The following is a 13,308-nucleotide window of genomic DNA, read 5'->3' on the forward strand; positions in this document are numbered from 1 at the left end:
AAAAACTCGGTTAATAGGGATTCTCGATGTGGCAACATTGTCTTTGCCACATCCATGTTTATAAAAACTGGTGTTTGATATTCAAAACATATTTGAAACACGTGAAGTACCTCTGAAAATACTGAAAATTATAGATCATGTAAAGATCAGTAAATTACGTAGGATTATTGTCTAATTGCAATAATCGCTAATAATTACATTCCTGTTTTGACACATTTGTGGTGATTTATCGGAAGAAATACGAATTTATATTGCTCATAAATACACATCTAACTATAACATATAGTGCTGTTATTTAGTACTCTGATGTTAACTACTTTCTCAACGGAGTCCCAAGCAGCACATGATGTTAAATATTTTAACTATTTAAATTGGGGCGCTAAGCAACAAAATATCTTAAAACTAATTAAATATATCAACACTGAGGAAATAACTTTTTTCTAAACCCAAAATCAATACGATTTGGAGACCACTGCTTTATCTAAACAATTGATATTTACAAAATATCGATTACGTTTTATGTTTACAATGTAATTATTTGCTTAATACTTATTACTAAGGCACAGATAATTTACCTTGAAATACGTTTTCTTAATTCCCCCTTAATTCCTTTACAAAAATTAATAATTTACAATGATCCTACAGTTTCCTTAAAAAAAAATTCGGTTCCTTTCATCAGAATTATCATTCGATAATCGTTAAGATTTAAAGATTAGTAACTGTCAACTTTCGACGTTGAAATAAAAACATTAAGATCCAATCATTTTTCCCTTTGATTACGAACACGCTAACCCATTTTCAAATCGTTATTAGAAACGTATGCTAATAAACTACATAATAAATCGTTGTTAATGAGTCCGGCTATTGTCATTGTAGTCGATTCATGAATGATCAGTGGCGAACAATTCCTGTTATGCGTTGTTGTAGGAGGTTTGTTTAAAAGCAGTGTTGTTGGTATTTTGTTCTCGTTGTAGAGTTTATATTTCTTTCGACATTTCCCACGATGCAGTAAAAGTTACAGTTTCTTGACGCGGACTTGAACTTTATGTTGGATATAAATCGTGTAGGAGGGGTTAATTTAATAATATTTTTAGCATTCCTGATAAATTTTTTAAAACATTGATTCAGATTGATCGGGTATTCTTAATAGATTAATACAGAAACCGTTACGAACACGTACAAGTTACAAGCCCACATAATGTTAAACAGATTACATCTATTAGTAATAATATCGTAGGTTAATTGACAGTTACAACGATGATATACGAGCAGAACGTCATCGTAATAAGTAATATAAACCGATTCCACGGTTGAGAAATGAAAATCTGCGTTGATTTTACGGTAATCGCTCGTTGAAAAGCGATAAAATTTCCATAATCCGCAGCGGTAGCTTTCCTAAATACTAATTTGCGAAATCCAAATCCTAATCTACCCTCAAGCTAAACTTTTTACGATCACGTATATGTTTCTGTGCCACTTTCAAATGCGTTCTAATATTTTAACAACATCCTGGTCAAAGAAACAATAAAATATCTAAATCTGGTTTTTAAGCGATTAATTATTGTTTGTTATTAATGACGTTGTACAAGAGATTTAAGCCAAGATTAGAGGTATCGGGATCTTATCGGTAATATGATACTTTGAAATCTTAAGATGATTTTGCAGAGTTTGCAACACTTTTCGAATTAATGGTTGTTTGCTCCTAAAATGTGTTAAAGACCATAAAATGTATTATGGAAATTCAAGATGAATCGTTCTTTCTTATTGTTAGTACAAAAAGTGTTGATTTAAAAAACATGTAACATGGTGTACAAATAACCAAAGATTTTAATCAAGCGAGTATCAACCCAACTCAAACCAATGTAACATTTGTTGCAGAATTAAAACAGTTTGTAACCTTTAAAGTTAAACTATAAAAGTAACAACTTTAATGACTATAATTGATACTAATTAACTTAGAAGTACCACCCAACAAAACGACACGTTTAAAATGGATTAAACTCATCTTATCTGCATTTCAAAATAAAAACTTTTGCGTTTCTCGATTCCATTTTTGAAAATTTGAGTTTTTTTTTGGAAATTAATGTTCCTATAATTTAGTTTTCGTTATTTACCTAAGTTTTGACCACCTGTCGCCAATTGTAGTAGCGATTGCGGTTTCTTTCGGCGATGAAGAAGAAGGATCCTCGAGCGTCGCGACGCCCGGCGTTTTAACAATAAGCGTACTGATTATCTTCGTTAATATTAAACACGCGTCGGCACGTTTTCGCCGATTCCGCAGTTGTTTCTCGTCGCAAAGCAGTTTCGCGTACAACAGGTCGCAACTGATTTGTTCGGCGGCGCGCGTTTCGTTCGATCTAATAAACATCGCAGTTCGCGTCCGCCGGTCGACTGAACAGAGCCCCGTCCGATCAAACGCCAAACTCAAACGTGACCTGCTCCCTCCAGTTCTCCATGTTATATACTTGACTATTTTTAGAGGTTTATGTCACGATTGCAAAATCCGATTGGCTACTGGTTATGTCACTGTTCCTGTTTATTGGACGGACTCCTTGCCGCCGTTTCGATGCCGCGTTCCGTCGGCGCCAAGTTAAACGATTTTGAGCTTTAAGAATCGACCGGAGTTGGTTTTTCGGAGGAAGTGGGAGTTTGCAAAGAAATTCACGTGGAGCTGTTTTGATACTGGAACAAAATTATTAACAGTAGTGGTCAAAAATTGAATTTTTATGATTTTTAGAATTGTTTTTAAGGATATGTCTACGTGACTGTATAACAGCAATTTCGAAATTAATAAAAAACGAAGTTTCTTGACCTTGTCCCCGGAAATAATAGCATTTTTCAAAAAAATCAAGGTTTTATCAGATTGATTGATGTTATCTGAAATTAACGTAGGTTGGTTACTTATCTTTATCAAAATACACCAATATTCAAAGAAATCCATACTTACATCTTTAAACTAAACTGCAATATATTAAATACCATTTATAACACTAAAATTATTCGTTTTAAATAAATTATCAATAAAATAATTATCAGATTTCAATTTTGACACTAATTTTTGACACCTTACGTGTTGTAAACGCAGAAATCTACTTTAACGGCATATCATATAAGTTTATATCAAAAATTAACACATTAATTTATATCAATAAAATTCATAATCAAAAAATTGATCTAACGTAATATAAATTTTAAACAATAAATACCATATTTCTTAAAATCATCTATTTAAACGAAACGATTGTGCTGCCCTCTATATATCCCAACGACAATAACCAACAAATAAATAAAAATTATAATTTAATTTATTTCAATCGAATATAAACGACAAACCAGAAGTTAAATATCAATTAAAATGTAATTAATTCTAAATTTATTAACAAAATCAACATTGACACTTCTATCATCGCACCATCTATTGAGCTCATCATAAATTATAACAGTAATCTAGTGTAACGACAATGACGCTTCGAAGAGCGACGCGTTGGTTAATAATCTAAACAATCAAAAATCAACGGATTTAATTAACAATTTTATCCCAAAGCGTAATTACGACGTAACTACGTTCAACCAAATAAAATCTTCATAAAATCAAGGTACTGTTTTATGAAAACCGCTCATTTAATTCAATCGATCGTGGTGCCCTCTACATAGCTCAACAACTAAACGACGAACAAATCGTTGATAAGTGTAGTGTTGCATTATTCCAAGCGAAAATAATCGGAAAATCCCGCTTTTCAAGCTTTCCTCAATAGAGACATCCCATAAATTTCAACCGCAGTGAAAACCACCATAAGAAGCACCCAGGGAAAGTATCAATATCGTTCTGGAGAGGCCCCAAATAATGCGTAACACACGTGGGACGTTGAAAGAGGCTCGTTAAAGGTAGACATTTCGTTTGAGTACCCACAGTTGTTATAATAAACGGAAGCAAATGGATGCATCAGTCTCAACAAGACGAGGTACCCGTGTGAAAATGGCCCCGCAAAAGAACACCGAAGAACCTGTCGAAGCCGAAACGGCGCGAAATCTTAATGGCAACAAAGATGGAGTTGAAGAGGACGCGGGGAGCGTTGAGAAGGCTCCAGAGGTGAAATTGGACGAAGAAAAGGAATCGCCAAAGAAGACGGTTGAAGAAGAAGGTGATGAGCCAAAAAAGGTGAATGAAGTTAAACTTCCGGAATCGAGTGAAGCTGAAGAATCTGCCTCTTCGGAAGTGGAAACTGAAGGTGAAAGAGAAGTTATCGAGCCAGAAAAGAAAGATGACATTCAAGGTAATTAAGTTAAAATTGATTGCATTATTAATGTGGGGTTATGAAAGTGTTTTTGAGGTTAAGTTTTATGTCATTTTTTGACAGTTTATAAAAATTTTAATAAATTTAAAACACTTTTAGAATGACCTTGTTTTTAATAGAGTTTTCAGATGTAAAATAACAAATATTTTAATTTTTTTTTCATTTATAGATGAAAATAACATGTCTGTACCTGAAAAACAACAATTAGGTAAAGGAAAACGTGCTCGAATTCCTAACAAACGTTATAGCGATATACTAATCTCTGCTCGTCAAGAAAAGCAAAAACGTATTGAAAATGGCGAAAATGCAGAACAAACGGAAATAAGCACACCTTCATCAACCTCTTCAAATTATGGTGGTATAGTAGCGGTGGTAAAAGGTACACCGAGACGAGCAGAAAGCCCATTATTTTCCTCTTCAAAAAAGCGAAAGGTACAGGTTGATTTGAATAACCCTAATTTTTTGAAACCATTTGAATTCGGATGGAAACGGGAACTCGTCTATCGAGCCACCTCGGATTCCTTGACAAAGAAACAAGGGGATATTTATTATTATACCCCGGCAGGGAAGAAAGTTCGCTCGATGCGGGAGGTTTCTGAAAATCTGGATGAAAAAGAATTGACCTTGGACAATTTTACTTTTTACAAGGAACCTTTAGGGCTCGACGATCCGGATAAAGAAATTATTAGGGATGCTAAATTGAAGATAGGTGGAAAGGAGGAGGTTCCGGTTGTTGAACCGCCACCCAAAACTGAAAATAAGCGTGGAACTAAAAGAACTGCCGGTAGAAGTACACCGGAAGTTGTTGAAACTCCACCTAAAAAAAATAATTCCACAACAAAGGTATATACAGGTTTTATACGCATTTTTTTTAGATTTTTAATTGTTTTATTAATAATAAATAAATCTAATTTCAATTCAAGGATGCTAAACTCTAAAAGATTTTCAATAATACAATAATTTTTGTTAATTTAATTTAAGGAAATCAAAGAATTTCCATTAAAGAATTATCAATAATTCTACAAAATTGTAGGGGTTTCCTAAAGGATCCCAGTTAGGTTGTAATTTCAAGAAGTTTGATTGATTAAAAAAACAGATTAACTATCTTATTACTTAATAAATAATGTGAGCATACTGCTTTAGATAATACAAAGGCTCCAAATGATCTCATTTTCAGTGCCAGGATGGGTGTAGTTTGAATGTTTGCAGTTTAATTTGTAGCAGTTGAGTATAAGTTAGGGGTTGACCATGTGGTTAATGGCCACATGTTGATAAGAAGGACATATCTTTATGAGACTTCTAGAGATTTGCAGAGAACACAAAGACCCCACATTGGGTTGTAGTGCCAATGATGAAGATCCTGATGATAGCATCCAAGTCTTGGACACTATCTGACCTTTCCCATTCAAGGTTGATAACATGTAAAGGACATAACATTATAACAGGATATAACCATTCCATAAACTATCACTAACATCCACTTTATTTAATTCTTATTCTTATATATTTATTTATTTATCTCAAATGGGTACAGAAACAGGTCGAACCTAATAAAACTGTACTACAAACAACCAGTTGTATACAAGTTGAATTACAGTTCACAATAATAATAATGAATTAACAATAATACTACAAAAGCGAATCGAAATGAGAGGAAAAAACTAAGTCTAGGTGATATAAATATCACGTATCAAAAGAACGCCTGAGGCAACACACCAACTGCAGCAAAGAACATTTTTTTAAATGCAAAGAAAGAATGCTGAAACATCTATGTTAACACGATTTGCGAATCTCGTCGTTCTCAATAGAGGAGAGTTTTGACAGGCTGTAAAAGTTAAGTGTGCTGTAGATAAAATAGGCAAAATAGAGATTTCTAATTGCATCATTATTAGAAAAAGCTACCCTGGATTTCATAATAAATTCTAACATATGCTAGGCTTTGGAGACAACAGTATCAATATGTTTATCAAATAATAATTTGTAATTAATTGTAACACCCAAATCTCTAATAAATGAGACGCGTTGCAACTTCTCACCAGCGACGCTATTATTGTAGTGGATTGGGTGTACCATCCTAGAGAAGGAAATAATGTTACATTTTAATTAGTTTAATTAGGAAGGTGATTGTTTAAGCAAAAAATATGAATATTATCTAAATCAGATTGCAATCTAGAACAATCAAGAGGTGAGGAGATATGGAGAACACCAGAAAGCACCGACACAGGATTAGAGAAAAAACATTAACCAAAACAATCTGGCATCTCTCCTTCAGATAGGAATTGCAAGCGAAGATAAGATTTTTTCGGTTAATTAATAATGGCAAACCGCTTAACCCTTTGTGTCCCAAGAAGTCAAAAATTTTGAAACTTTGTGGCAGAATTAAAACGCTCTCAAAATACACTCAGTAAAGGCATTTGGAATTAATTTTAGCAAAATATGCAATTTTAGTGATGTTGCAGTATACAAAAACTTTTATTGCTAATATAAAAATAATACATTTTTTATTACATTAGAAAATAAGTAACACTTGCTTTAGCTAAACCACATTATGATATTCAGAAAAACAGTTCTTTCTTTCATTACAACATAAATAAACATTACATGCAGTACATTTTGAGTGGGGTCTAGCTTTGGCAGAACAATTTTCACAACTTCCCCCTTTTTTTGAGCTTGCGATACGACATTTGGACGCAGTAAATTTGAATATTCATTTATCAGATATTTTTGAAAGAAATGTTGAAACAAAACTTACTTTTTCGTATAATCTAAAAGTGTCAAAAAAGATGCTAGTTTAAAAATTCCTGGAAGCCGTATATATTGAAATTAAGGAATGAGACTTATTCTAAATTAAAGCTCAAAGCTTTCTCTTTAAAACGATGTATAATAATTATTGGGTTGGATTGGAAAAATATTGAGAAAAAAAAAGTTGAAACAAAACTTACATTTTCGTATAACCTAAAAGTGTCAAAAAAGATGTTAATTTATAAATTCCTAGATGCCGTATTTTTTGAAATTAAGGAATAAGACTTGTTCTAAATTAAAGCTCAAAGATTTCTCTTCAAAACGATGTATAATAATTGTTGGGTTGAATTGGAAAAATGTTGAGAAAAAGAATGTTGAAACAAAACTTACATGTTCGTATAACTTAAAAGTGTCAAAAAAGATGCTAATTTAAAAATTCCTGGAAGCCGTATTTATTGAAATTAAGGAATAAGACTTATTCTAAATGAAAGCTCAAAGCTTTCTCTTTAAAATGATATATAATAATTGTTGGGTTGGATTGGAAAAATATTGAGAAAAAAAATGTTGAAACAAAACTTACATTTTCGTATAACCTAAAAGTGTCAAAAAAGATGCTAATTTAAAAATACCTGGAAGCCGTATTTATTGAAATTAACGAATAAGACTTGTTCTAAATTATAGCTCAAAGCTTTCTCTTTAAAACAATGTATAATAATTGTTGGGTTGGATTGGAAAAATATTGAGAAAAAAATGTTAAAACATTTTCGTATAACCTAAAAGTGTCAAAAAAGATGCTAATTTAAAAATTCCTGGAAGCCGTATTTATTGAAATTAAGGAATGAGACTTATTCTAAATTAAAGCTCAAAGCTTTCTCTTTAAAACGATGTATAATAATTGTTGGGTTGGATTGGAAAAATATTGTGAAAAAAAATGTTAAAACATTTTCGTATAACCTAAAAGTGTCAAAAAAGATACTAATTTAAAAATTCCTGGAAGCCGTATTTATTGAAATTAACGAATAAGACTTGTTCTAAATTATAGCTCAAAGCTTTCTCTTTAAAACAATGTATAATAATTGTTGGGTTGGATTGGAAAAATATTGAGAAAAAAACACTAAACTTCTAACCTCACATCTGGACGAATAAGTTTAAATATACCTAAAAACCCTACAGTGCGGATTGTGTCATTTTTTATACAAATTCTTTCTTGTATAGTAGAAAGTACTTGAAAGTACCGTCGGGACACAAAGAGTTAACCAAAAAATTTGCGTAAAGTGCAAAAAAGTGTTTATAAAAGGATGTCAAAGTAATTTATCATATTAAAACCATACAAAGTAGATATTATATGTATTGAGAGTATAAAATATACAAAAGAAAAAGTATATTTTTCTACAAAAACAAAATTAAAATATAATTTATGAACTTGATGTTTTTATAAAATAATATTTTAAGAAAACTAACTAATTTTGTACAAAAGTTACCCGCAACGGAAAAAACTATTTCACTTTAAGTAGATGTCGATTGTATAGTCCCCAAGGCTTTGTATAAATTTTCAATTGTTGATGTCTTAATTTTTGTGGCTTCAAACATCTTTAATTCTTTTTTAAAGTTATTACCAAACTCAGTCTCTTTGTTTTTTTCTGTATCCTTCAACATTTCTGAGATCGTCTCTTTCATCTGCTAAAACAAAGATGTTCCTGTAGTTACGGGTTTTGTTACTTCTTCAAAGAGATTTTAAATAATCTTTCCGCCAAAGAACTTTTAACGCATATTTCGAGCTTTTCGCCGAATATTACATTTCCAAAGATTTGTCTCTTTGCGGGAATGATTTATATAATATAAGATTTAAGTAAATATATTATTACACCCTCTGCCTTTAATAAATATAAAGATGGTGTACTCAGTTCTATAATTGCCAATTCTACAGGTTTTAACATATCCTTTTCAATGTACAAATCACTTCCTCCGATTTCTTCTAATGCTTACTTTTATAATCTAGTAAGAGGGATAGTGTTTTCTGTTTATCGTTTCTAATTGGCGATTTTCTGAAAAATTTTACTATCTGGCGCACATTTTGCAAAATGTTCTCCACATCTTCATCTTTCAAACTGTACTCATTATTGTTTTCATTGTTATAATTTCGAAACGCATCAAAATGATAACCTGTTTCTCCATCCTCACTTTCTTCATCCGAAAATTCTTTTGTTAGGCTGGTACTATCACATTTTTATAAAAGGTACCATGACAGCTAAATGAATTCCATGGTTTAGGCTAAATTAATTTTCAACGCCATTCTACTGTAAATATTTTTTAAGTAATCTTTAATACTTTTCTTTTTCTCATTACTGAAATTCACAATTAGGTTTACTGTATTTTCGCTTTTTGGCATTTAATAATCTCGTTTTGTTATTAATTCCCGAATTCTAGCAGATTGTGTTAAAGCATTAATAGAAAAGCCATCATAAGCAGCACACTTGGCTAATAATTCTGCCATGAATTCTCTTTGAATGAAGTTTACCATTATAGAAGATAAATATCTGTAGAATTAGTAATACTAAGATCAAATGTCTTTAAAGAAGAATTTTTATGATAGTTTAGTTGGTTTAGTGACTGCAAAGGATCCAGAAAATCATTGGAGTGATTCCACTTGTTAGAACTTAAAGGTTTTAACGATTTTAAAGTACTACCATACATACTTAGAACATTTCTAGGACATGTAAATAAATACTTGTACAAAGCCCTTATTTTAGTCTTTTAGAGTTTAGAGTCTTTGCATACAATTTGTGATTTAGTAACTTTTATTGAAATAAAAATAATACAGTTATAATAAAAATTTGAAAGATGTAAATAATAAAAATCAAAGAAAGGTTTGAAAAAAACATGTTAAATTTGACAGATAAGATTAAGTTGATTAATTTTAAAATTGATTCTAAAAAAATCTATGGTAAAAAAGCAACATTCAGCTTATTTTTGATTGCGTTGATTTTTTTAGGCAAAGCCACCGGCTAAAACTCCCATTGCAAAAGGTAAAACGAAGAAAAAAGCTGTGTCTAAGGAAGATAGTGGTGATTTAGAAATGGGGACTTATCCCCCAAATTGGACGGAAAAGACCGCCCCCACCACCACAAGTACGCCAGCTAAAAAACCCGGGAGATGGGCCAATAAGTAAGTAGGAATTTCGCCTTTTCATTCGAAATTTTTATGCAGAAATCCAAGTAAATTGTTTTAAGGAGGAACACTTTACTTTATCACTTTCTAGGTTATTTATTGTTGTATTGGAAGTTTTTTTTTGAATCATCTAAATTTTTTTGAAACAACATAACACTTAACCCAACAAAAAATATTCAACCAAACCAATAACCCTTCCCTACTATCTTCAACCATGTCTTACAGTGTAAATGAGGAGGATAAACAACAACCATGTTCGATTCGTTGCAAAAACGTTTGGAAACCGATTCCGTCGTTACAATGTCGTTACTGCCTATGTCTTTACCACAACGAATGCGTCGGTCTTTCACCTGTTGCCATCATCGATGCTTACGTTTGCAAGGTACAAATTATTTTAAGTTTTGGCCATAAAAAGGAAATGATCGTCTAAAAAAAATTAATTTATTATGGTTTATTTGAGTTATGGATTCTTTTTGATGGCATAAAAAAACCTAACTGAAATAGTGATTCTAAAAAGTTTTATATTCTGCAGAATTGTCAACTGCGACAACTACCGAGTACAGGGTCTTCTACTTCAATTCTCCCACCACCGCCCTTAATTTCCGCCCCAACATCATCGACTTCGACACTTCCAAAGTTACAACGGATTCCCAAACAACAGCTACAACAGGAACAGGGTGTTTTAAAATCCGATAATAATTTAGAAATGCCGAAATTAACACCAAGGCCGGGTTTGGCGTTAAAACCAGACGGAATCGAGCCAAAATCGTTACTCGGTTCCGTGACAACTTGGTTTCCGTCAAGTTCGACGATTCAGGTGGGAAACGGGGCGGAGATAGCCGGCGATGAACGAGTCGAAGTACCCCCACATCCAAGACCGCAAACTGTCGAATTTTTGGGACAGAAGAAGTTTTTAATTGTACCAAAACATAACATTGTATCTGTTAACCCAACGGTTGCTACAGTTACGGGGGAAGATCTTGTTTCAGCACCTTTTACAGTTGGTTATGACGTTGGGGAATATCCCGTGGAAGGCGCCGAAGTTAAAGAGGAGCCGATTTCGCCGAAAATTGGTTTAGAACATACTGCTGCAATGGAAATTGAAGGGGTTGTTGATTTAGAGGAAGACGATGATGATGAAGAAGATAATTTACAGTGAGTTTTCTCTTTTTTTATGTGGTGATTTAAAAATAGGGTTATTTTTTTTTGTTCACAGGATTATTATTTTTTTAATTGGTCGTCTTTCCTCCTAAATATTCCTTAAAACGTTTCAAAAAAAATCCAATACAATTTTAAAGCAAAGAAACCTCCTTAACGCATTGATTATCAAGTATTGATGAAATTAGTTAGTAAATAGACTTGGCAATCAATGTGTTAATTAATTAATGTATCATTTTTTAGCATTTTTTTAACTTTGTAATTTTTTTTTCAGGAATAAATCACCAACGACGCTAAAACCATCAACTCGATCAACAAAGCGAAGTGTTAATGCACCAGAAAAGCCCCCATCGATAATCGAAACATCAAAAATACGAGAAAAACACTTACAAGACGCAGCTTATTTCCACGGCTCCTTACTTTACGTTTTTCAATACCTAAAAGTGCAAGATTTACTTCGAGCCGGTTGCGTTTGTAAGATGTGGAGCGACATAGCGAATCATCGAAGCTTGTGGAGAACCGTTAGGATGAAGAATTCGCAAATATGTTCATTTGATGGGTTAGCGGAAACTCTAAAAAAACACGGTACCGTTCATTTGGATTTGCGTAAAACTTTGATACCGGCCGATGAAAACGAAGATCGCTGGACGCAGTTCTCAGATGCGATAAAAAAAGCCGATTCATTACGTCAATTAGAATTGTGTAAATGCCCCGCTAATGTTATTGAAAAATTAGCGGAATCTAACCCAAAATTGGAAGTTTTAACCGCTTTAGCTATAAAATGCGAAAAATTATCACTACAACCATTATTGGGATTAGAAAATTTGAGAGAATTAAAACTACGAGGTACTAACGGTTTAGTTTTAACAACTGATTTGAATGTTTTAAAAGATTTGAAGAATTTAAAATCACTCACTCTTACATCAATTAAAGATTTACATAATTTAAATTTGAGTGTTTTGGGTGAAATGAGTGATTTAGAGTGTTTAGAATTGGGTGAATGTTCGGATTTACCAACGATTTTTGGGACGGAAGTTTTATCGAAATTAAATAAATTGGAAAAATTGCGATTGGAAAAAGGACAAGGTTCGTGTCATATATTTGAAATTTTAGATGTTGTTAAAAACATGCCTAAATTGGAACAGCTCGAATTGGTTAATTTCGATATAAAATCGGGTTTTGATAAAGCTTTAGGAGCTTGTAAAAATATTAAAAAATTATTAATCATACCTACTTATATATCACAAAGCGCAACAACAAATCATATGGTGCTGGGAGCTGTGCTAAGATTGCAAAATACTTTGACTCATTTTGTTTGGGGTGTTACGTTGGAATTACTACGTGTTACGGAATTATTTGTGGATCAATGTGAGGATACTGATAAAAAGGAAAAGAAAGATAAAAAACCGATTGGTAATGGCGATAGTATCCCCGTTTTAAAACCGGTTCCGCTTCAACATTGCGATTTGTTATCGACCTCGTCTGATTCACCTCAAGTAGAAATTTTACCTTTACCTAATTTACAAAAATTATTGTTGGCTAATTTACCATCGACACGTGTGAAAATTTTAAAAATACCGTTCCACGCTACGTGGAGACAAACTTTACAAGATGCAGCAGGTTAAGATAAGAACTAATATTTAAATATTAATCATATACATACAAGTTTAATCGTATCATATATATTTTTTTTAATTCTGTAAGGTTTTATTTCTTTAGAAAACCTCACCTTCAATTTGTATAGATTTTCAATTGTTCCACTTTTAATGTTTGTTTTTATGTTTAATTTGGACGTTATATTTTAGTTGCTTGTGTAAGTATCAATAAAATATAGATTGTATCTTTTAATATAAGGTGGGAGAGTGTTCCAATTTTATTTTCAAAGTATATCTGATAGTTCTTGTTGTACTTTTTTTTCGCGATTAGAGAATCTATGTTATTTTAC

General features: G+C 32.2%; 2 protein-coding genes across 3 annotated transcripts in view; one reads left to right on the plus strand and one right to left on the minus strand.

Annotated features, from left to right (window-relative positions):
• Positions 1-2,975, minus strand: part of LOC111427763 (Activating transcription factor 3) — a 59,462-nt gene extending 56,487 nt beyond the window's left edge. For both annotated transcript variants that reach the window (XM_071199675.1, XM_023063063.2), the window contains exons 1-2: positions 2,948-2,975; positions 2,115-2,682 (exon numbers count right to left, since the gene is read on the minus strand). The gene's annotated coding sequence lies outside the window, so the exon portion shown is untranslated. The remainder of the gene's footprint in view (positions 1-2,114; positions 2,683-2,947) is intronic.
• A 466-nt stretch (positions 2,976-3,441) lies between these two features.
• On the plus strand, positions 3,442-13,068 carry LOC111427960 (uncharacterized). Its single transcript, XM_023063339.2, has 6 exons — positions 3,442-4,274; positions 4,465-5,138; positions 10,030-10,202; positions 10,431-10,587; positions 10,738-11,360; positions 11,638-13,068. Exons 1-6 carry the CDS (start codon positions 3,935-3,937, stop codon positions 12,986-12,988), a joined length of 3,318 nt encoding a protein of 1,105 aa, XP_022919107.1. The 5' UTR covers positions 3,442-3,934; the 3' UTR covers positions 12,989-13,068.
• The last annotated feature ends 240 nt before the right edge of the window (positions 13,069-13,308 follow it).

The sequence above is a fragment of the Onthophagus taurus genome, chromosome 11 (assembly GCF_036711975.1).
Source record: "Onthophagus taurus isolate NC chromosome 11, IU_Otau_3.0, whole genome shotgun sequence".
Taxonomy (NCBI): Eukaryota; Metazoa; Arthropoda; class Insecta; order Coleoptera; family Scarabaeidae; genus Onthophagus; species Onthophagus taurus.

Coding starts and splice junctions, on each gene's coding strand:
- LOC111427960 (XM_023063339.2), top strand. CDS start 3,935: ATGGATGCATCAGTCTCAACAAGACGAGGTACCCGTGTGAAAATGGCC. Junction 4,275..4,464: donor AAAGAAAGATGACATTCAAG/GTAATTAAGTTA, acceptor TTTCATTTATAG/ATGAAAATAACATGTCTGTA. Junction 5,139..10,029: donor AAAATAATTCCACAACAAAG/GTATATACAGGT, acceptor TGATTTTTTTAG/GCAAAGCCACCGGCTAAAAC.